The sequence below is a fragment of the Bos indicus genome, chromosome 22 (assembly GCF_029378745.1).
Source record: "Bos indicus isolate NIAB-ARS_2022 breed Sahiwal x Tharparkar chromosome 22, NIAB-ARS_B.indTharparkar_mat_pri_1.0, whole genome shotgun sequence".
Taxonomy (NCBI): Eukaryota; Metazoa; Chordata; class Mammalia; order Artiodactyla; family Bovidae; genus Bos; species Bos indicus.
Genome location: NC_091781.1, coordinates 52,175,372 through 52,199,234, shown reverse-complemented (window position 1 = coordinate 52,199,234; position 23,863 = coordinate 52,175,372). Strand labels below are relative to the sequence as shown.

At 57.0% G+C, this 23,863-nt stretch overlaps 1 protein-coding gene across 2 annotated transcripts in view; it reads right to left on the bottom strand.

Moving 5' to 3' along the window:
- Positions 1–249: 249 nt before the first annotated feature.
- Positions 250–23,863, bottom strand: part of SCAP (SREBF chaperone) — a 50,081-nt gene continuing 26,467 nt past the window's right edge. The window contains exons 3-22 of one of the 2 annotated variants that reach the window (XM_019984621.2): positions 13,468–13,625; positions 12,490–12,710; positions 12,206–12,311; positions 11,502–11,674; positions 10,996–11,122; positions 9,383–9,495; positions 8,341–8,435; positions 6,980–7,078; positions 6,602–6,820; positions 5,503–5,879; positions 4,820–5,008; positions 4,537–4,738; positions 4,343–4,458; positions 3,738–4,260; positions 3,572–3,657; positions 2,030–2,112; positions 1,761–1,927; positions 1,114–1,194; positions 723–929; positions 250–645 (exon numbers count right to left, since the gene is read on the bottom strand). In XM_019984621.2, coding sequence (XP_019840180.2) covers positions 400–645; positions 723–929; positions 1,114–1,194; positions 1,761–1,927; positions 2,030–2,112; positions 3,572–3,657; positions 3,738–4,260; positions 4,343–4,458; positions 4,537–4,738; positions 4,820–5,008; positions 5,503–5,879; positions 6,602–6,820; positions 6,980–7,078; positions 8,341–8,435; positions 9,383–9,495; positions 10,996–11,122; positions 11,502–11,674; positions 12,206–12,311; positions 12,490–12,710; positions 13,468–13,625 — 3,588 coding nt within the window. In that variant the 3' untranslated portion in view covers positions 250–399. The remainder of the gene's footprint in view (positions 646–722; positions 930–1,113; positions 1,195–1,760; positions 1,928–2,029; positions 2,113–3,571; positions 3,658–3,737; positions 4,261–4,342; positions 4,459–4,536; positions 4,739–4,819; positions 5,009–5,502; positions 5,880–6,601; positions 6,821–6,979; positions 7,079–8,340; positions 8,436–9,382; positions 9,496–10,995; positions 11,123–11,501; positions 11,675–12,205; positions 12,312–12,489; positions 12,711–13,467; positions 13,626–23,863) is intronic. The other variant, XM_019984622.2, reaches the window with a different exon arrangement.

The window sequence follows — 23,863 nt, the reverse complement described above, 5'->3', positions numbered from 1 at the left end:
CGGTGTCTGCCCGTTGCTGCTCCTGGGAGGCCACTCCGACCTGCTTATGCAAGGAGTGTCTAGAGCTGGCGCCAGGTTGCCCCCCGCCCCAACTTTGTAACTGCCCTGACTTCATGTGGCTCCTGGCAGGAGCCGCTCTGAGCTGAGCAAGGTCTAACCCAGTGCTGCACTTCAGGCACCAGGAGGGTGTGAGTGATGGCAGAGCCCGTCCAAGGGAAGACACAAGTGGCTCAAAAGGCCCCTGGCTGATGTCATTTAAAAAAACAGATTTAATATTACAGTCATGAGGCAGGACAGGACAGTCAGAAGCAGCTTTCCCAAGACTCAGCACTCCCCCCGTCCAGGTCCCATGCGTTGCCAACCGAGCGCCCCAGCCAGAGGGGTGGGGAAGGCCCACCCTCAGTCCAGCTTCTCCAGCACAGAGGGCACGTACACCAGGCTGAGCTCGCTGCCAAAGTTGCAGACAATGGCAGCGTTGTCCAGCACCAGGATCTGGCGGGCCGGCTGGGCCTCGCTGTTCTTGCCCAGGTAGACTGTCTGTAACAGGTCCCCGTAGTTCAGGTCCCAAAAGGAAACACAGCCCTGGCCGCCGGTCACCAGCAGGTTGTCTGAGATGACACCCAGGCTCGCGCCACAGCCCAGGTCCTGGAGACAAGGACAAGACGGGCTCGGGGTCTGGAGCCCTTCCCGACAGCCAGAGGCCCCGTGGCCCCCACGCCTACCTGCTGGATGGAGTAGAGCTTGATGCCCGTGCTGCGGTCCCAGATGCTGATGAGGTCGTCCAGGCCACTGCTGATGACGCACGAGGTGGTGCAGGTGAGGGAGGTGACATCCCCACGGTGAGCGAACATGTGGCTGACCCGGCTGCCGGTCAGCACGTCCCACAGGCAGATGGCCCCGTCTTGGCCTCCGCTGGCCAGCACCATGGTCTGCAGGAGTGGGTGTGGGGGCCTGGTCACTGGTGCCACCTCTGTCCCCAAGGTGTCCCAGTGCCCGGGTGGGAGGGAACCTTCGCCTGCCTCTCGGAGGCCCTGGGGACCAGCTCCCAGGACTCAGAAACAAGGCCGTGGTGGGTCTGGCTCAATGCCCCCACAGCCCACCCACGGCCCTCACCTGGTCAATATACACGGTCGTGATGGCCCCCGAGTGGCCCTGCAGGGTGAAGAGGCAGCACGAATCCTCCAGGCGGAACACCTGCGGCAGAAACAGGCCTCAGGTGCTGGGCTCCTTGGGGTTTTATTTTAATTAGAGGAGAACCGCTTTACAATACTGTGCTGGTCTCTGCTGTGTGTGAATCAGCTGCGAGTACCCACGTGTCCCCTCCTTTGTGTCCCCCACACCTCCTGCTGTCCACCGCGCCCCTCGTGGTCTCCAGCGTGCGGCTGCGCACGCTGTGTCGCACAGCAGCTCCCCCGACTAGCTGCTCCACACACGGCGCTGGGTGCCAGTGCCACTCTCCCAGCTCACCCCACCTCCTTCCCCGGTGTGTCCACAGTTCTGTCCTCTATGTCTGCGTCTCTATTCCTTCCCCGCAAATGGGTTTAGCAGTACTATTTTTCTGGATTCCACAAATACGTGTGATTATGTCATTTTCATTTTTCTCTGACTTCTCTGGGCTTTTCCAAATCACACTTCGGTCAGGAATTCCCTTCCACAGTTCATTCAAGACACCTCCAGCCTCTCTCTGACTGACCCCAGATGCCCTCCCCCGACCCCTGTGCTGGGCCACCGCGTGCCCAAGAGATGGTGCCGACACTTACTCTCAGTGTGTGGTCCTGGCTGCCAGTCACGAGGCGCCCGGCAGCGGCCTTCAGGGCTGTGATGGGCTTCTGGTGTGCACAGGGCACGGTGTGGGTCAGGTGGCAAGCCACCCTGTCACTGCTGCTGCACGCGGGGGAGGCAGGGGAACTGCCCCGCCCCGGGGCCCCTGGGGACAACAGGCCAGGTGAGGGGCCTCGGAGAAGACACCTGCAGCGGCCCCCGCGCTCCACCCACTAGGTGAGGCCCCTGGCCTGCCCAGGTCGCTGACCTCGGAACTGCAGGGGGCTGAGGGCAGTGTGGGTCTCCAAAGAGAAGAAATCGAGGGAGCCATTGAGTCGGGCGGCCACAATCCTGAAAGACAAGAGTGGCTGCCAGGGGGCTTGCCCTTAGAGCCCCTGGCCGTGGGGCTGAGCGCCACGGGCCTACACAGGCCCGTCCCACTGGCCGGGGAGCAGTGAGGCCGCGAGAGACCTCAGCCCAGACGGAAGCACAGGTGCTGGGACCAGGTGCAGAGCAGGAGGGCCCTGCAACCCCAGTGCCACCCTCTGTGCCTCAGATACTTCATGTGTGAAAATGGGAACAACCGTGTGCGCCTTGTGGGGGCGGGTGGTCGTGAAGAGTAAGTGAGCTGATGATAGTGTAAAGTGGTACCTGGGGAACATGAGTAAGACTGGAAATTTAAAAGTCTGGGGGAGGGGAGTCCCCCTCCACAGCCTGGAGCCATAGGAGAGGCTTCAGTGGAGGTGAGAGGAGCTGAGGCAGGGCTGTGAGGAGCCGCAGAAGGCACTGCTGCCCTATGACAGAAAGGCAGCTCCAACACAGGCACTGCCTGCTCCGTTTCCTGTTTCCACAAGGAAATAAGGATTCTCTCCACCGCCTGGCATTCCTAGGCACAGGCTGATGGGCAGAGATGAAGATGTGTGTGCTCTGTGGCCCCAAAGCCTTGGGGCGAGTGGGGTTCACAAGTTTTCAGCCCATAAAGCTGAATGGTCCACAGCAGAGCTGGGGCAGAGGAAGGAGAGGGCAGAGCCGTGGACGCAGAGCTAGGCTGAGACACGTGGGCTTTCCCTAAAATGTCAAAAAACCACCAGTGGGGGAGAGTTCCAAGCTCGGGGGAACCCAGTGAACTTGGCCAGGCTACACAGTAGGATGTCAGCTGAGACCTAAGCAGAAAGCCACCAGAAACTGACAACTCAGGGCGAGGGGTGTCCCCACCGCAGAAAACAAGGCTCTGCTCTAGCTCAGATGCCGGGCCACACACGCTCAGGGACCTGGAAGGAAGAGCCAGCCAGCATGATGGGCAGCTGAGGCGGTCACCAGAGGCACTTGGGTGGGTGAGCCCTGGGTCTATCAGCCCAGAGGTGCGGGGGCCCAGTCTGAGTAGCTGGGACCTCCCCCCACCACCACCACCATGGAGGCGATGGTGTGATGGCGTGCTGGGAACACCTGGCCAAAAGGCATGGTGAAGAGGCAGGCAAGAAGAGTCTACAGCATCAAAGGGGAAGGCGAGTTTTTACAAGGCAGTAGTTCTAAAGATGCGTTTTTCTGGAACTGAAAACCCAGAAGGGTCAGTAGTGACGGCTACCTAGACGAGTCTGACCTCAAAGGCTGAGAGGAAGACTGTCAGTGGTGAAGGGCCTTCTTTCACTCCCCACCTTTACCCTTTTGAGTTGTCACCTCCCATCAAGGCAGACTTCCTGCAACTCACAGGTGTGGGCTGTGTCACACCAGGGAAGGGGGAGCAGGGCTCGACCTCAGTGTGTGCAGAGCTGGGCGTCTAGGGGTGAGGCGGGCCTCCTAGCGCTCCCACCTTTTGTCCAGGAAAACGAGGGCCGTGATGCCTGATGACACTTCCTCACTGCTGCAGCGCAGGGTGCCCTCGATGGCGTCCCACACCTGGGGGCCCAGAGGCTGTGAGCACCTGTAACTGGGAACACCCACGACCCCCCTGCCTCCCTCCAGCCCCCGCTGCCCACCTCCAGCCGGCCACTGCTCCGCCCCACCACGATGAGGCTGCCCTGCAACTCCAGACTCCAGATGGAGCCATCTGCGCTGGGGGCCCAGGCGAGGGACGGGCAGCTCTTCTCGGGAGGAAAGCCAGCCTCGTCCTCAGGGGCCAGGGGGAACGTGGGCCCGGGAGAGGGTGGGCGCAGGGCTGGCGTGTGCACGGGAGCCATGCCCCCCTCCTGGTACACGCGCTGCACCAGGCGGCTGAAGTCGTAGCCTGCGGAGTCTTGAGCACGGCGGCCCGCCCGGTACCGGGGCTCGGGCTGAACCGGCTCGGGGAGCTGTGGCCGCGCTGCAAAGTTGGTGTCAATCAAGCAGGTGAGGTCTGGCTGGTCCCCAAAGAGGGCAGGGGGTGGAGGGCCCCGGGGCCGGTGCCGCAGCGGAGGGCTGTCCCCAGGCTCCTCCGGGCCACCCTTCCCGCCGTCCGACAGCCGTTCCCAGGTCTCCTGAGTCTCCAGCCCGCTACCAACACCGCTGTCCCGCCGCTGCCTGCTAGGGGCGGGGAGACTGGGTGAGGGAGAGGGCGGGGCCTGGGAGAAGGAGGGGCTAGGGCAGGGCAGGGCGGAGCACCTACCCCGGGTGCGGGATGCGGGTGAGGCAGTCTCCGGTCTGCGCGTCCCATACACACACGTGGCCTGCCAGGCAACAGCTCACCAGTAGCATCCCGTCGCTGGCCAGACACTCGATGTCCTGCGGGAGCGCGGCATGCACATGGGCACTGGCGGTGGCGCGGCTCGGCCCCCCGCGCCCCCGGCCCCGTCCACTCACCATGAGGTGCCCGCGCAGCACCAGGGGCACAATCTCCGTCTCGGGGGGCGCGTAGCCATAATCGTCGCAGGGCAGCTCCCCCCGCCGCCGCCGGCCGGGCCCCGCGCCGGGCTGCCCGTAGTTGCGCGGGCAGAGCACACGGTACAGGCAGAGCAGCAGCAGCACAAGCACGATGCCTGAGGCCAGGCCAAGCGCCGCCACCCTGCATCGGGCAGAGCCTGGTGAGACCTGCCCCGACCCCCCGACCCCGCCGGCCGCCCCACCCCCGACTCATGGGCCTTACTTGTACAGGGTGAGGTCTCTGTGCGCCTGCGCCGTGCCTGGCCCCTTGGGGCCGGCCTCCCAGAGCCCACCCTGCCCGGGCCGGGGCGGGGGCCAGGCGCTGCGGCCGTCCTGAGGGTGCCGGCCCTCCAGAGCCTCCCGCGGGTTCAGGCGGAGCGTGACGGGGATGACAGGCAGCAGGCTGACGTACCTGAGCCGGGCAGCGCTCAGCCTCAGCGGAGACGCCCTCGGAGGGCCTGCTGCTGCCCAGGGCCCCCTCTACTCTCCCCATGGGACTCGGCCTGCTCTGCCAAGCTCCAAGAACATCCTCCCAAGACAGTCTTCCCAGCAGTAGGCTCCCCCGCTCCAGCTCTGGCACCCCAACCTTGCCCTGTCACAGACTCCACCACCCTAGCCAATCACTGTCCCTCTGTCACCAATTCTGGCAGAGTGGGGGGAAGTGAGGTGTGGATCTCATTTTGGCTAAGTAGCTGACAGCGACCTATGACCTCATAGAGCGGGGCCCAGGGACTCAGGTTGTGGCTACTGAGAGCACTGCTTCCTACCCCACAACCTGATGGGTGTTTATTTCAAAGAAAATTCAGAATTCAAACCCACGGGTCTCCCTTCTGAGGGAAGGGGTGCTCTGGGGGCAGTGAGCTGACACGACCAGGTGGGAGGGGGGACCCAGCTCAGCCCACCCACCTCTTGGCCAGTGTGATGTTGTAATAGCTGAAGAGCGTGGGCCAGTGGCGGAAGGACAGTTTCCTCCAGAGCTCCTCGTCCTCGGGCCCCCAGGTGACCTCTGGGGCCGGGCTGTCATGGACGCCCTCGGCGAGACCCCCGGGCTCAGGCGGCTCCCCTGGCAACGTCTGGTTCTCGGGTAACTTGGAGGCATCCGGCGGGAAGATGGAAAAGGCAGGATCCGGGTGGCTGGCAGGCAGCACGCCACTGGGCACAGGCAGAGGAGCCAGGGCACCCTCGCCCAGCGGGCTCTGCTCCGTTACCTGGGCGGCCAGGTAGGTGCGCAGCCCAGCTGGGTCCGTGTACACAAGGATGCCGATCCACACCACCGTGCCAGCCTGCAGCAGGGAGTGGGGGCTCAGCAGGACCCCAGGGAGGAAGGGGCAGCCTTCACCCGCTGTACACTCGGCCCTCACGCTGGAAAGCGGCAGGCCAGAGGGTAGAGAGAGGACACAGGCCACCTGTCCTTCCCTTCTGCCTCAAGTCCTCTATGACTAAGACCAACTGCCCCCCTGGACGGACCAAGCTCCCTTTCCATGCTCGGGTTTGAGACTCCTGGCCGAAATAGAGAGAGGCACCCTGGGTTTGATACAGAACTTTCCCACCCTAACCGCTCCCTCAGCTTGGGCCCCCATGGTCAGCATAGCCACAGGGACCAGCTGCCTGACCTGCTCCAGGGACACCACGGGTCTCAGTCCTCAGAGGGCCTCAGCCCCGCTCCCCTCTCACTTCAGCCAACCTTGCTCCTTCTTCCGTCTGCCCAGCCAGCATTTCCTGCTGCCTGCACAGTGAACCCTGACTTGGGGAACCACCTGGTTCCATCCCAGAGCATCTGTCCTGGTCACTCTGGGCAGACTCCTCTCCCTGATGACACCAGCTGCTTCTCCAGAGACAGGCTTCTCACCCCAGAAACCACAAGGTCTGGGCAGAAGGGGAGAAGGGGAGGCTTCCCAAAGCTAGGCTTCCAGGGGCCACAAGGGCCTGGGGAGCACCCCCCCAAGACAAATGCAAACGGCAAGAGGACTGTGAGTGCGGGCCTGCGGGTGGGGGTGGCAGGTACCATGATGAGGCGCTGTGCCAGGCGGGTTCGGGCCAGGAAGTAGATGACACGCAGCCGCTTGGGGAGACGCAGGTTGCGGAAGGAGGACGGCTGCAGTGTGATGGTGTGGGGCATGGATGGCCGCACAGTCGGCTGCCGCTCAAAGCGTGTTGGCCGCCCCACCGGCTTGGCTGGGGGCAGGCAGGCCTCAGGGGGCAGCCGCTTGTTCAGGTCCGCCAGCTGTTGGGGGTGCAGTGGTCAGGGCCTGGAGCCGCGGTCCAGAAGCTCCCACTTGGGGCTGCGGCCCTGCCCTAGGTCTGCCCTGTCTTGCCCAGAGACCCCTGAGCACAGCCAGGGCTGAGGAGGAGGTGGTTAGGGCAGGGCTCAGCCCACTCCTACCTCCATCCGGCGAATGTCAATGGACAGGACAGTGGTGAAAAACAGCATCTGAAGGAAAAAGTCAGACACCAGCCCCACGACGGCAAAAAGACAGAACTCCTGGAAAAAAGGCAATGAGAGGACACTGACCTCAGGGCCCAGCACTGGAGAACCAGTTCCCTGCCTGCTGCGGCCGCAGCCCCATATGGGAGCCTCATGGGCCCTGACCACTGCACCCCAAACAGCTGGCACCCTGGACGCTGGAGGGCAGTTTCTTGCGAGGCACAGCAGGGAGGAGAGATGCTGGAACTTTGACATCTAGGAGCCACCAAGGAGGATGCAGCAGCAGCTCCCTCCCTCCCCATGAGGGGCAGCAGAGACCCCTGGCACTGATGCCCCAGCAGCCTGCAGTACTCCAAAAGCCCTCCCTAACTGAGGCCCCAGCCCTGCTCATGTACCAGAGACCAACACCTACCAAGAGCCCAGGCCTGGCCTGGTTTGGAGGCTCTCAGAAATTCCTTATTCCTGGCCAATGACTACACTGGACCAATGAAAGGAGAGGAAGAGCACGGGGAGAATGAATTCTACCCAGCAACTGAAAAGGGGAGTCTCTTTCCTCCCCAGGCTCTGTGGACAGATGCAGTTTTCTCGGGTTTAGGTTTTCCTCCTCTGCCCTTGTTGAGACCTCTGGTGCATCACCATGGCTTCTACTCAAATGTGAGGAAAATGAAGAATGGAGTGCACAGTGGCACATCAGCCCTCATGTCCCAAGACCGTCCGCGTCCTGCAGACGCCCTCTGGTGGGGTAGGGTGGGGAGCCTGGGAGCCCTGGGTTCCTTCCCAAACCTCAGCTGGCCTGCCAGTCGTGGGGAAAGGACAGGAGGCAACAACTCCTTACTCCCTTCACAAAACTTCCAGGCAGCAACAGTGGGCTTCCTGCTCGCAGCCCCAGGGCTCAGCAATGGCTGGTGGCTCTCCCAGGGTCGGGCCACGGGTCTCGAGGGTGCAGGGGCGGGTCAGGGCTCAGGCCCTGAAAGGCAGGGGGGCCTCACCACTTTCTGCCTGAGAACTGGGAAACGGGGCCTGACTGGACTGTGCTGCGGGCAGCCAGCTTCCTCTCCTGCCACTTGAGTGAGGGACGGCAGTGAGTGGTCATGGGTGAGGGGTCATGGGTCTGAGACTGCCAGGCTGTAGCTCGGCTTACTGAGTCCTCCTCCTGGGCCAGTTCCACCAGGGCCTCTCTGTGCACAGTGACAGCCAGCCTGCCAGTAGAGGGGCCACCTCACAGGAGAGGGCAGCAGCAAGGCAGGGTGTGCCCTGCACAGCTGGGAGGCTCAGTAATGGGCTCCACGCGGCCCAAGCTGCAGACCCGGAGGCCTCACCTGGATGGCAGGCACTAGGGTGAAGTAGCCAATGAGGACGATGCCCAGCTCTGTGGCCATGTTCTTCATGATGGACCAGCTCTCGCTGCTCAGGCCTGCAGGGGACAACGGGGCCATACGGCAACACATAACCTCTGTCCACTGCATGTGGGCTGACGACTGCATGGCCCACAAGACAGCTGCCCACCAAATGCTCCAACCCTAAGGACCCTGCTATGGGCACAGCTTTACAGGGAAGTGGGGCCTGAAGGTCCGGAGGAGAGCTCCGACCATCTGAGGAAGGGAGAAGCGGGTTGCTGACTTGAGCAGACCTAGGAGAGCCACATCCACCCAGACCGGCATGTCTAACCTCACATGTGGCAGAGGGCTCGAGGGACAGGAGAGCCGGCTGTGTCCTACCTCAGCCCCTGCTGGGCCCCGGGCCACCACACAGTCGCACATTTAAAGCTCTGAGCGCCTAGTGGGCAGCGGCCGTTTCCCCCGGTCTCCTCGGAACCCCATGTCTAGTGCAGGGCCTGGCCTCTCACGCAGGCTCACAAAGCTTTGCTGAGTGAAGGAACAGCCTGCCCCGGCCCTGTTCCCACAGATACGGGCTGAGGTGGAAGAGGAAGAGGAGATGTGAGAGTTCAGACCTCCAGGCCCAGGCTCTTTCCCCACTTTCCCCAGAACCCAGCTCCCCAGCTCCTGCCACTAAGGCCACGCGGGTCTTTCCTGGCAGCTGTGGAGGCAGCGTCTCTGAGCTGACCCGCTCCAGGGGTCTGGGCCTCACGTGATAGAGTTGGGCAGGAAGAGAAAAGACCAGCTGCCAGCCGGACAAAGGGCCAAACACGTGAGCCCGCAGCAGAGGCGGTTTGTGGTCTTACTGACATGTGGACCTGGACAAAACAGGGCCCTGGGCTCCATGGCTGCACAGGGCTCACGCTAACAAGTGGGCGTGTTAGTAGAGGCCGGGGCGAGGGAGGCTCCTGGGCTCCCCGTTCCCTCAGCAGGAGGAGGTGCAGCACAACCCCCGCCGCCATGCCCCCTACTCCCCTCCTGTTACCTTGGGCAATGCGCAGCTTCACCTCGAGGTCCACCGGGGTGGAGACGACGGACTTGGTGAGCACCAGCACGTTCTCCAGCCCGATGACCACCACCAGGTAGGGGAAGATCTCCCTGGGGACAGAGCGGGGTGGGGGGAGGAGGGTGCTGAGGGGGTCCCCAACACACGGCTGCTCCTCAGCAGGCCTGGCTCCTGGGGCCCTGCGGGGTCTGGCCCACAGTGGGGGCTGCCAAGCAACTCCCACATCACAGGACTGGAACCCCACCCTCCAGGAGGCCTTTGTCTACATGGCTCGCAGCTTTCAGGCTGGCTTCCAAGTCGTGCCGAGGAGCCAGCCACCATCCTGCTCTCCATCTGTCCAGCACCGTGGGAAGAGGCCCCCACTGCCCAGCTGCCAGAGCACAGCTCCCCGGCCCTTCCCACACCACACCATCAGCCAGAGGAGCCCCTACCACAGCACGCCAGGCCAGGCCATCAGGACTAAATGGAAGGGGATGAGGCCAGCCTGAAGCCCTACTCGCCTCTGAAGAGAAGCTGCGTGTAGAGAAGGGCAATCGTTTCTAGAGAAAACTCCCCCAGCTCTCTCAGACCACAGGCTCCCGCTCCCTGACTAGGGAACACCAGCCGAGCACGGCGCTGGGATCTCCGCTAGGGGGCGGTGCGGGGGGGGGGGCTCTGAGGAGGCAGAGCAGACAGCTATCGTTGAGGGGTGATTAGCATCATCAGGTCTAGGAAAGGAAGCAAATGTTCTACAAGCAAGGGAAGGAAGAGGAAACACAAGATCGCTGTTCCTGGGAGCAGCCTGACAAGCCAAGGCAGGGCACAGGCCAGTCGGCCGTGATCACTAACAGGCTGGCGGGGTCCAGGGCAGGACCATGTTTCTGAGAGAAACGGAAGGGAAGCAAACGGTGGGAAGGTGACAAATCAGAGTGTGCTTATGGCCTGTATCTTTTAAAATGCTTACTCCAAAGGGACCTACCAAGCAATTTAAATGTTTTAATATTAAGAAAGGACGAAACGTACGGTCTCTATGTCACACTCATCTATGGCTTAAGCTGTTGAGAAGCAACGTGCACATGTATTTAAAATATATAAACACATGGTTGGATGGCATCACCGACTCAGTGGACACGAGTTTGAGCAAACTCTGGGAGACAGTGAAGGACAGGGAAACCCGGCGTGCTGCAGTCCATGGGGTCGCAGAGTCAGACACAACTCAGCAACGAACAACAACAATTCACACATCTATACACCCTCAGACACACAGACGCACACAATACATTCCCACACATATGCGTAAACACATACATACACACATATAAATACTTACCCCATATATACACACAAACATACACATGAATATACACACACATACACACACCTATGGATGTATTATATGTAAATATACATATGGTTTGTATATAAATATGTATGATCGTAAGCCAGGTAACTCAAAAAAGAAAAAACACATACCTCTTAAGTGTCAAAATTACCATGTGAAAATATAGGGTAACAGCAAGTGTCGAGGGCAGGGCAGGCCAAGCACCCAGAGGTGCATGATGCTCCGGCCTGCGGGCCCACCCTGCCCCCCAGGGGAGCCTGCTGGGACCTACCCGCCATTGAGCGTGGGTGTCAGGCCGAAGAGTGTGCAGAGCCCCACAGACATGAGCAGCGAGCTGAGCACCGTGACGACGGCAGCCAGAGCCAGGCCCCACTTGGACTTGACCATGTCGATCTTACCTGGAGGGCAAAGAATACATCAGGGCAGCCTCTCCCCAGAGCCTGGCTCACTGGGCCCTGTATCCTGGGAGCTGGGAGGGGGTGTGCCTGACATTCAAGGAAGAGAAGGCCCTGGTTTGCGCAGAGAATGTGTACCCTTCCCAGTCTCAGGGCACAGTGTCCTTGAAAACCTTCCCAGGAAGGGACTCTGTGAGTAGTGGGAGGAACCCTGGACCTACCCAAGCCCCTCAGGCCCCGCTGGGGGATGAAGCCCCAGCTTCGGTGACCAGCTGGCACATTCTACATCTCTGCCTGGGCCCCTGAAGAGGCAGGGAAGGAGGGATCTGGAAACGCCCCAATTAGCTGGGAGAAAGCCCTGGCCTCTGTGCTGTGGACCTACGTGTGGAGAAGTAGATGTAGGCGAACAGGATGATGTAGGTGGTCACCAGGGGGATGAGCTCAGCGATGCCAATCTCCTCCTTGAAGTGCACATGGACCAGGCTCTCTGCTCTGAGGCTGCAGTTGGGGCTGGGGTGCAGGAGCATCAGGCGGGCCCGCAGGCTGCCCAGGAACCTGGGTGGGGGGTGGGAGATGGCCTGTCCCTCTCTGTCCGGGGGACAAAGGCAATCCCTGAAGGAAGGTCGGCTGGGGATTCCCTCCTCGCGGTGTCTAACCTTCCCTCCAGTCTTGAGGGGGTTGGCCCAGCTGTCTCAGAACGCCCCTGAGGACCCCACTCCCAACCTATCACTGCGCTCTGACTGCCACAGGCCCAGAACAGCCCATCGGGGGCCCCCTCCGTGCCCTCGCCCCTTGGAGAACTGTCTGCTGCGCTCTCCCAAGTCACATGGGGCTTGGCAGTCACCAGCTTGGGACCCCCACCCGAGGCTCCAGAGAGACCATGGGGGCACCAGGACCCTGAGCTTGCCAGGCCTGCCTTCCCCATTGTTCTTAGTCAGCTGTCAGGTGGCCCCCCTCAAGCGTGAGCAGACAGCACCCTGAGGGACATGAACATTTCAGCAGAAGGCCTGAGAACTCCAAGCTCCCGGGAGCACTGTGGACACTCCAAATGGAAAAGCTGCCTGCTGTGCCGCAGGCCAGCCTTACTTGGCGTGGTAGTGCTGGAAGACCAGGGTGATGGTGTATGAGACCAGCCGCTTCCTGGTGTACAGGCTCACCCCGCTGTACTTCCCAGGGACGCCAAACAGCAGGTCTGCAGACAGAGGGCAACAGGTGCTGACAAAGGACCGGCAGCTACGTAGGGATACCAAGGACCCCTTTCTACCCAACCCTGAGAAACTCAGGGCAACCCCAGATCTGCCAGAGCAGCCTCCAAAGAGGATGTGGTGACTGACAGGCCCCCGATGGCTCTCAAGGGACTGCCCGGGCACCTTTGAGTGTGGCCGAGGTCTGCAGGGTTTTGGGCTCGTGCTGGTGGATGGTCCTGATGATGTCGGGATCTGCGTGGAAGCGCTCCCTGTCATTCTGCCAGAAGTTCCCGGGGGAGAGCAGCAGGCATCCATGCTCGGGCAGGAGGTTGCGGAGCTTCCTGAGGCCTGGCAGCAGGTCAGTCACCTGCAGGCACACGTCCTCCAGGCTCCTGGTCCCGGAGCTGTGCGGGGGACAGGACGAGGCGCTGCCGAGTCTGCCGGCCCCACACAGCCCCGCGCGTGAAGCTCCCAGGTGCCTGGTGTCTCAAAGGGCCGAGGACAAGGGCAGCCGGGGAAGTTCTTCCAGGGGCTCAGCCACCACATGGGGAGGCAGCCTGACCTTCCAAGTGCACGTGGAGCCCCAAAGCCCAGCCCCTCCGAGGAGAGGCGTGCTTGGGAGTGAGCACAGCTCCCTCACTAGAACCCCTGCAGTTCGGCAGGCAGAGGAGGCAGGATGAAAACCAGGGGCTGTGTGTGGCCCAAGCCCTCAGCTAACCTCAACTAGCACTGAGGCAGCCTGCAGGGCAGCACGCCCCAGAGAAGCACTGGTGGGCTGGGACTCCAGGAGGGGACCTCTGGGCACAGCTGGCTTCTCGTCAGCTTGGCCACCATCACACTCGCATCTCACAAGCTCTGGGCAGTGAGCCCTCAGGGCCACCAGTCAACCGGGTCTCGGAGAGCCTGTCCCAGGGTCAGCCCAGTGGATCTGTCTGTGTGAGGCCTGGGGACGACGCTCAGGGCTCTCGGCACAGGTCTGAGGGGAACACAGCTGCAGTGGACCCAGCAGCTGTGTGGACTTTCGCCCCTGAGAAAGGCGAAGCGAGCTCACCCACCCTCTTAGTCTCGCAGAGCTAGCCAGCTCGGTAGATTTATGCTGAGGGCTGTGCCCCACCTTAGGTGTGGAGCTGGGTCGGGGAGGCTGGGGCCTGGCATGGATACCTGTCTTTCAGCACGTGGTTCCGAATCTCCTCCACCAGCTGGAATGCCCTCGACAGAGGTGAGCGGAACACATCTACTGCTAGGAGGTTCTTGTGCCAGGGAGACACGGAAGATTTCACAAATATCTGCTGGATATAAGCCACCGGGGCCCCCACGTACTGCGGAAGAGATGGGGGATGGTAGAAAGGTCAGTACTCATGCTGGGAAAGTCCCATGGACAGAGGAGCCAGGCGGGCTACAGTCCATGGGGTTGCAAAGAGTCGGACACGGCTGAGTGACTGAACCACCACCAGCGAGATAGCTCAGCACAAGAGGGAGAAGCACGGCCGGTCCTGGGCAAGGACTGGCTGAGCACCCAGTATGGGCAAAACCGTACAGCCCTTCAAACACGAAGACGCCCAGGGACTCCCATGGCAGCCCAGTGGTTAAGACTCTGAGCTTCCACAGCCGGGGACTCGGGCTGGATCCCTGGTCAGGAAATGGATCCCACATGCCACAAGTAAAGATCCTGCATACCCACAAAGACGGAAGATCCCGCGTGCCACCATTCAGACCTGGTACGGCAAAATAAGTATTTAAAAAAAAAAGACTCTGTCCTTCCACCGCAAGGGGTGTGGATTCCACCCCTGGTCAGGGAACTAAGATCCCACATGCTGCGTGGGGTGACCAAAAAAAATTTTTTTTTAAATAATGAAGACGTTCACAAGGGCCTTCTCACCACTGAATAAACCACTTTCCTACCTATTTCTCAACAGAACAGTGACCACAGGCCATTAACTGAGTCTGGCACCTGTTTTACTAAAGAAAGTTTTCCTGGAACAGAGCCACAGCCACCCCATTCCACACTGTTCTGCTTTCACACAACAATGAAAGGTGAGAGTTCACAACAGACAGAGTGACCCTCAAAGCCTGCACAAGACCTGTATCACCCAGCCCTTGACGCCAAACGCCTGAGGACCTGCCAAGAGGCCACAAGCTCCCCAAGGGCAGAACCCACCGTGCTGACCCTGGTCTTGCCACTTGCAGGTCAGTGGATTTTGAGCTCAGCAGACCCAGTCTTAAATCTCTGCTCTCCGAAGTGTGTGGCCTTGGAAATAACTTTGACGTCTCTGGATTTCAGTTTCTTCAGCGTGACATGGGGATAATGACGTTCACACTGCAGCATCACTAGGACGCGTGTGCACACACACAGTGCAAGCAGAGACTAAGTGTCCATGGACATGTAAGCGAGCACAGGTGTGGCGTGTCCTCTCACTGGCCAGCACGACTCTCCTATGAGACGCAAAGTGACTCCAGGTCTCCGGACTTGAGCAGGATGTGAGGATTCCTACCCAGATCTCACTGAAACACCACACTCCCCTCACCAGAACCTGCCGTATATCCTTAAATGCACTTAAGTGACAAAGTGACACACACATAACAGGCAAGGAACGACTCCCAGCGGTGGACATGTCGAGAAGCAGCCCCAAAACAAGACTGGACTGGCCGCGGCAGGGTTATGGCCGGGAGGAGCTGCGTGGGGGCTGTGAGGTGGGAGGGGTAGTGGGAGGGTGGGAGGGGTAGTGGGAGGGTGGGAGGGGAGGTGAGGCGGTGAGGAGCGGGTAGTGGAGGGGCGGGAGGGGTAGTCAGGAGGCGGGGGGCAGGAGGGGGCAGGGGCAGCTCAGACAGCACAGGGGTGTCCTGATGGGAGTAATGGAAATCATAGGGCAATGAGGGGGCCGGGATGACGCCTGACTGAACTGTCTGGGTTTTAACCAGGTGACGAAGAAAAGCCCTGACTGTCTCAGAGGGAAGGGCGACCTTACAAAGCAGCGCTCCAGGGAACACTAAAGTTAGACCATCATCTACCCGGAGACAGGGAAGGCCAGCCTGCAGCCATGGGGTGCTGTGAGGTGCCGGCTGGAGGGAGCTGGGCCTGGTTGGGGATGGGAGGACGTCCCGACACCTGTGCGGCTGTCAGGAACTCTGAAGGGCGGGTGTGAGGAGAGCATGCCATCCACCAGCAACAACGTGGTGCTCCAGCATAAGCACAGGCCAAAATACTGATCATACAAAGCACCCCAGGCACCACCTGAGCCTTGGTGAAATGTGCATTTCTGACAGGCGCTGGGGATAGAAGCCTCACCAGCTTAGCCTTCTGCACAGACCAGACCTGGCAGACGATGTCAGGAGGTGCAGAGGGACCTGCACAGAACGGACGCCACCTGAGCTCCTCGACTCGACCCAGCTCGCAGCTCCAAAGGGAGAGCGACACTGGGGTGAGCACCCTCCAGCATCTCCGCGAAGGACATGGCATGGCACCCAGGGACAGCTGGCCCGGTAGAGCCGCCAGACTGTTCCCAGTGGGCACGAGGCTGTGACCGCAGAGACCACCTCCTCCACCCCTCAACCCGGGGCCCAACTGAAGCTTCAGTTTCCAAGCAGGACTGCTCCCTGGCCCTCCAGTCCAAACCCAGACCCCACCAGGCCTCCATTTCAGCAGAGCAACAAAGAATGTACTTCAGAACCAGAGTTCTCCATCAGGGCTCTTGGGATGGCCCCAGGAGTTCTGTAAGCACCCTGACCAACTCACATTTCTTCTCAGAAGTGTCTCTACTATCATAACCTCGTCATTGTTAGGGGAGAGGATCCACGGCTTTCAGATTGCACAGAATCTGAACCCCCTCGGCCCCACACGCCTCTCTCTCCTTTGACCTTCCATCTGCTCAGGTAAACCCCCCTGCTCATCTGCTCCCACTCCTCAGCAGGTGAGGCTCACCAGGCAAAACCACAGAGAGGAGAGCCCATGCACAGCCGTGCGCTTCGCCTGGCCCTCCGTCTGCAGGCCAGCCCTCACTCGCCTTCCCGACTTCCAGCTGAACTCTCCAAGCGGCTATCCCACATCTGCCCAGCTCTTTCAGGATCTTGGGTCAGTTTAGCATGTCTGTATCAAACTCATCGTCCAGTGTATGTGCCCTCAACTCCCCTCTTCCAGGCATCCCAACTCTCTTACAGTGGTTTACCTAACAGGCAGGAGCCTAACTCTCGTCATTCATTCACTGTCCCACTCACTGTCTCGGTTGGGGTTCCCCCAGCAGCACACCCTGGACACATGGTGTCCTCAGGAGGTGGTGTGAACACGGGCAGGGGAGCAGGGACAGGGCAGGGCAAGGAAGGCCACCACCAAGGGTGGGCTGCTGAGCAAGTGACCCTTGTGGATGATGGTTTAGCTGAGTTACCCCACATAAAGGATGGCGGCTGAGGTTACACACCAACTCCTCCTACAGTTACAGGATAAGGGCAGCTCCTAGGGGATGTGAATTCTCCAGCACCTCAGGCCTTCCGTGCCAGATATCTTTGACAAATGAGATGCGGATGCTGGTAGCTGGCAGGCATGAACGTGGGAGCAGAAGAGGTGGGCAGGACCTACCACTTACTGCTGGGCCTTACCATAATCCCCGCCTGAAACTCGAGTAAGACACAGACATGGAAGCCTACGACACGGAAACAGACGACACAAGGTATCCTAAATGGCTGATGGAGAGCGCCTAAGGGCCAGTGGAGTCCAGGTGCCTCTGGGAACAGAGGGAGGGGCCCTCACAGATGGGGCTTCTAACGTGGCCCCCAGTAAGCCCCACTTCCTCATGCTCACGCTCAAGCGTAATTCCGCTGGAGAGTGGGCTGGACCTGGTGACTTGCTTCTGAAAAACAGAATATAGCAAAATGATGAGCTCTTTATTTCTGAGATTGGGCTACAAAAGACTATTACTGTTAAGGCCATTATGCTAAGTGAAATAAACCAAGCACAAAAAGGCAAACACCACCTGAGTCCACTGGTATGAGGTGCCTGAAGGAGTCAAATCCAGAGTGTCAGAGAGCGGAAAGATGGTTATCAGGGGTTGGAGAAGGGTGAGTACAGCGTTATTGTTTGACTGGTGCAGGGTTTCTGTTTTGTGAGATGAAGCATTATAGAGAAGGATGGTGGTAATGGTTGTACAATGTGAATGCACTTAATACCACTGAACGGTACGCTTAGTTAAGAGAGGGAATTCCCTGGTGCGCCAGGGGGTAGGACTTGGTGCTTTTGCTGCCACAATTTGTTTTAAATGGAAGGAAAAAACATACTGACTCTTCCTTGGCCCCGTCCTTACAGCCACCACTCTGGTGATGTCAGCCGAATTGTGAGACGCTCCAAAAAGGTCCACAAGGCACGGAACTGAGGGGACTTCCAGCCAATACCCAGTGAGGGACCAGAGGCCCCAGCCCACAGCCTGCAGGGGGCGTGCTTCCCTCACTGTCTGATGTGGATGCAGGCTCTGAGACAACTGCAGCCTTCATAGTAAGGGACCCTGAGCTAGAGGACCCAGATAAGAAAATCTTGTTATCTCAGAGAGATAGCAAGAGTATGCCCAAGGCCACACAGCAGCACAGGCAGGAGTCAAGCCCGGGGCTGCCCAATTCCCAATCTGTGAGTCCTACATGCCGGGGTGGTTCTGACCCATGTGGATCCCATGGAGAACAGGGAGCAGAAGCAAAGGCCCAGCACAGCAGTGCCGGAGGGGAGCTGAGGTCCTAGGGCCCGCGGGGTCTCAGCTGCCACCGTCTCAGCATGAGAGCCCTGACCTGGGCTCCTCGGAAACCTCGCATTCAGGCTTAGGTCGCCACCGCCCACACTGCAGGGCTGGCCTGGAAGCCCAGGCACCCAGGCGGACCGGCAGGCAGGGCCTGGCGTGAGGCCCAGGTTCCCATGGTGATCCAGTCTAGCAGGGCCAGGCCAGAGCAGGACATCTCAGGCTTGTTGTTGCTTTAAACACGATCCCGGGGCCTCCCTGGTGGTCCAGTGGTAAAGAATTCGCCCATCAATGGACACAGGTTTGATCCCTGGTCTGAGAAGATCCCACGTGTTGTGGAGCAGTTAAGCCCGTGAACCATGTCTGTTTAGCCTGTGCTCTATAGCCCGGGAGCCCTAGGGTGCTGAAACCCGCACACCCTAGCTCCGCACCAAGAGAGGCGACTGCAATGAGAGGCCTGCGCACGGCAACTGGAGAAAAGCCAGCGCAGCAACAAAGATACAGCACAGCCAAAAATAAATTAAAAAAAAAAAAAGCTTGTTTAAACACACACACACACACACACACACAATCCATCCTTCACTTTCAGAGAAAACATCCTAGAGCTCCAGGCCCTTTGCCTGTGCGCTGACATACCCAGGGGCCCCTGACAGCACTCCCAGCGCTCAGCTCCTTGAGGACAGGGCTCCTGCTCCTTGTTCCCCAGCCCTGGACAGGCGGGGAATGGCTGTGGGGGGAGGCGCAGGGGCCATGCTGGGCTTCACATTCTAGCTCCACCCCCAGCTGCGTGCCTTGGACAAGGGTCTCTATGCTTTCCAAGCCTCAGTCCCAGACTTGAGGGAAACGGGGACAGACCCTCAGAGCTCGGCAGATCACTGTGCGGACCAAACAACACAACACAAGCAACCAGCCAGTAAGGCATGTAGCCCGATGCACGCCAGTTCCATCTAGTGTATCATTATGTCCTAAAGCTCTTACAGGTAGCCTTGCGATCCCTATAAAATGAAGCCCCCTTCCCCTCTCTGGCCCCCTCACCCTCCTCCTAGGCACCATCATCCCCATCTCCAGGTTTCTCTAAGACTGACCATCTTACCACCACTCTCACACCAAGTCGCTGCCTCTAAGGGCTCAGCTTCCCACTGCTGAGGGGATTCATTTAAACTCCAGAGCCCAGGATTTAACTTGGTCCCAACTACCTGATCACCTATCAAGCTCCAAGAAGAAAGCCTCACTTCAGACTTCGGTCTCTTGGTGACAGACACGGAGAACACGCCCAGTGCACTTTGAACCTCTGAGCACAGGAACCTCCACCCGGCCCTCCGCCCTGGCCAGATGTAAGCAAGGACAGTGGTGACAGCCAGACTCATTTACAGATGCCAGCGATGGGCCAGACGCCGACCTGAATTTGCATCCTTTCACTTCATCCTGTGACAACTATAATGCAGGTGTAACTATTATCCCCATTTTACGAATGTGGAAACTAAGGTACAGAGTCGTTACATAAGCTGCCCAAGGTCACACAGCTGAGAAACGGGAAGTCTTCACCTTTCTGCTTTGCCCTGGTAAAAACACCCCTCCTCCCAGTGGGAACTGACCTCCCCGCACCCCCACATGGGGGTGATCAGTGACTCCAACACACGCCAGGCCTAACCCAGGGCACAAGATGCCGGCAGAGTTGATTAGAGTCCTTTCTGGAGGACAGACACGCACGAGGCCCAACCGCAGGGTGCAGCCTCCATCTCAGTGCGGGAACACATCAGTAAAAGGGGAGAAGAGGGCTACACAGAGAGACACCTCCAGCACACAGAAAGAATTATAACTCAGTAAAAGAAATCCATCACCCACACACCTACGGGCACCTTATCTTTGACAAAGGAGGCAAGAATATACAAAGGAGAAAAGACAGTCTCTTCAGTAAGTGGTGTTGGGAAAACTGGAGAGCCACCCCTAAGAGGATGAAACTATAACACTTCCTAATGCCACACACAAAGATAAACTCAAAACGGATTTCAGACCTAAATGTAACACCAGAAACTATAAAACCCTTAAGAGGAAAACTTAGGCAGAACACTCTTTGACATAAATCATAGCAAGATCTTCTATGACCCATGTCCTAGAATGATGGAAATAAAAACAAAAATAAATGGGATCTAACTAAACTTAAAAGCTTCTGCACAGCAAAGGAACTATAGGCCATCATCAAAATATCTACAAACAATAAATGCTGGAGAGGATGTGGAGAAAAGGGAAACTTCTTGCACTGTTGATGGCAATGTAAACTGACACAGACACTGTGGAGAACAGTGTGGAGCTTTTCTTTAAAACTAAGCATAAAACTACCATATGACCCAAAATCCCACTACTGGCCATACACTCTGAAAACACCATAATTGAGAACGACACGTGTACCCCAATGCTCACTGCAGCACTGTTTACAACAGCCAGGACTTGGAAGCAACCTAGATGCCCACTGACAGGTGAGCGAACACAGACCTTGGGGCACACATATGCAATGGGTATCACTCAGCCACACAAAGGAACAGATCCGAGTCAGTTCCAGCGAGGTGGGTCAATCTAGGGCCTGTTATTCAGAGTGAAGTCAGAAAGAGAAAAACAAGTATCACATAGCAATGCATATATACAGAATCTAGAAAAATGGTACAGGTGAACCTGTCTGTAGGGCAGCAACAGAGATGCACGGGAGACGAGTCATGTATCTTACTAGTCACACCCTCATCTCCCGTGCTAGCAAGGCAATGCTCAAAATCCTTCAAGGTAGGCTTCAGCATTATGTGAAATGAGAACTTCCAGATTTGTAAGCTGGGTTTAGAAAGGCTGAGGAACCAGAGATCAAATTGCCAACATTCTCTGGATCATAGAGAAAGCAAGGGAATTCCAGAAAAACATTTACCTCTGTTTCACTAACTACATGGCACCCCACTCCAGTACTCTTGCCTGAAAAATTCCATGGATGGAGGAGCCTGGTGGGCTGCAGTCCATGGGGTCACTAGGAGTAGGAGAGACTGAGCGACTTCACTTTCACTTTTCACTTTCATGCACTGGAGAAGGAAATGGCAACCCAATTTCAGTACTCTTGCCTGGAGAATCCCAGGGACGGGGAGCCTGATGGGCTGCTGTCTATGGGGTCGCACAGAGTCGGACACGACTGAAGTGACTTAGCAGCAGCAGCACTGACTACCCTAAAGCCTTTGACTGCGTGGATCATAACAAACTGTGGAAAACTCTTAAAGAGATGAGAATACCAGACTATCTTACCTGTCTCCTGAGAAATCTTATGCGGGTCAAGAAGCTACAGTCAGAACCTTGTATGGAACAACTTACTGGTTCAAGACTGAGAAAGGATATGACAGGGCTGTTTACTGTCAACCTGTTTATTTAAACTGTACACAGAGCACATCATTCAAAAAGCCAGGCTGAATGAGTTACAAGCTGGAATCAAGATTGCTGGGAGAAATATCAACCAACTCAGGTATGGAGATGATACTACTTTAATGGCAGAAAGCAAACAGGAACTATAAAGAGCCTTTTGATAAGGGTGAAAAAGGAAAGTGAAAAAAGTTGGCTTAAAACTCAATATTAAAAAAACGAATGTCATGGCATCTGGTGCTATGACTTCATGGCAAATAGAAGGGGAAAAGGTGGAAGCAGGGACACATTTCCTCTTCTTGGGCTCTAAAATCACTGTGGATGGTGACTGCAGCCATGAAATTAGAAGATGACAGCTTCTTGGCAGGAAAGTTATGGCAAACCTGGACAGTGTGTTTAAAAGGAAAGACATCACTTCGCCAACAAAGGTCCATCTAGTCAAGGCTACGGTCTTTCCAGTAGCCATGTATGGATGTGAGAGCTGGACCATAAGGAAGGCAAAGCACAGAAGAACTGATGCCTTCGAACTGTGGTACTAAAGACTCTTGAGCGTCCCTTGGACAGCAAGAAAATCAAACCAGTCAGTCTTAAAGGAAATCGATCCTTCATTGGAAGGACTGATGCTGAAGCTCCAATACTTTGGCCACCTGATGCAAAGAGCTGACTCAGTGGGAAAGACCCTGATCCTGGGAAAGACTGAGGGCACAAGGAGAAGGGGAGGACAGAGGGGGAGATGATTGGGTGGCATCACCGATTCAATAAACATGAACTTGGGGAAACCCTGGGAGATGGTATGGGTCAGGGAAGCCTGGCGTGCTGCAGTCCATGGGGTCACAAAGGGTCAGACATGTCTCGGCAACTGAACAACAACAGAGATGCAGACACAGAGAACAGACTTAAGGACACGACGGGGGAAGGTGAAGGTGGGGCGAATTGAGAGAGCGCACTGAAACATTACCGTATGTAAAACAGACAGCTAGTGGGAAGTCCCTGTGTATATACAGGGAGCTCAACAGTGCTCCCTAACAACCTAGAGGGGTGGGATGGGGTGGGGGCTGGGAGGGAAGTTCATGAGGGAGGGGACATATGCCTGCCTATGGCTGATTCATGCTGATGTATGGCAGAAAGCTGATGTATGGGCTTCCCAGGTGGCTTGGATGGTAAAGAATCTGCCTGTAATGCAGGAGACCAGGGTTCGATCCCTGGGTTGGGAAGATCCCCTGGAGAAAGGAATGGCAACCCACTCCAGTATTCTTTCCTGGAGCATCCCATGGACAGAGGAGCCTGGCAGGCTACAGTCCATGGGGTCGCACAGAGTCAGACACAACTGAGTGACTAACATTATGGCAGAAACCCACACAACACTGTAAAGCAATTTATCCTCCAATTAAAAATACATTTTTAAAAAGTAAAGGCTTATAAGCTTCACATGGGAAGAATAGGGACATCACAGTTATCCTGCAACAATTCTAAATATAAACTTTTCCTAAGGGGAGGGAAAATCACTTAAGAGGCAAAAATGCCAGTTACAATTACATATCCCTGAAAACCTGTACCTGTCCATGTTTAACCTGTTAAGAAGAATGATAAACTATTCTCTTGGTACAAACTCCTTTCTAAGATACATTAAACAAGAAACAGGGAAAGTTTGTTAGAGAAAGTGCTAGCGTTTAATCTTTTTGAAAATTTATCTTTTTTTTTTCTTTTTGTAAAAGCAATGCAAGTCTATTGTAATACACAACCTAAAAGTAAGTGTTGTTTGCATTTTAATGGATTTGATACTAGTTTTTTTCCCACGCACCAGGGCTTCCCTGGTTGCAATGCAGGAGACCTGGTTTTGATCCCTGGGTTGGGAAGATCCCCTGCAGCAGGAAATGGCAACCCATTCCAGAATTCTTGCCTGGAGAACTCAATGGACAGAGGAGTCTGGCAGGCTACAGTCCATGGGGTCACAGACTTGGACATGATTAAGCAATTAATACTTTTTCTATGCATGTATTTTTTAAATGGTTGGTATAGTACACATACTGTTTTATCTTCGGCTTTTCCTACTTAATCTACTTTGTTGAGCTTAAAAATCTATTTAATGGGTACATTCAAGTTTATGGGTGTAGTATAATTCAGTTATTTCTCTATATAAGGATATCTAGATTATTGCACTTTTTCCATTATCAATATACTTCTTTGAATAGCTTTGCATATTAAAAAAAATCCACACAACTCAGCTCAAAATGAGCAAAATACTGAAACACTTCACAAAGGAAGATGTGCAAATACAACAAGACCTCAACAATATTCATCTGAAAAATGCAAATTTAAAACCACAACTAAGCACCTCCCTGATGGTCCAGTAGTTAGGAATTCACCTGCCAATGCAGGAGACATGGGTTCAAACCCTGGTCCAGGAAGATTCCAGATGCTGCGAGGCAACGAAGCCCGTGCGCCTCAACTACTGAGCC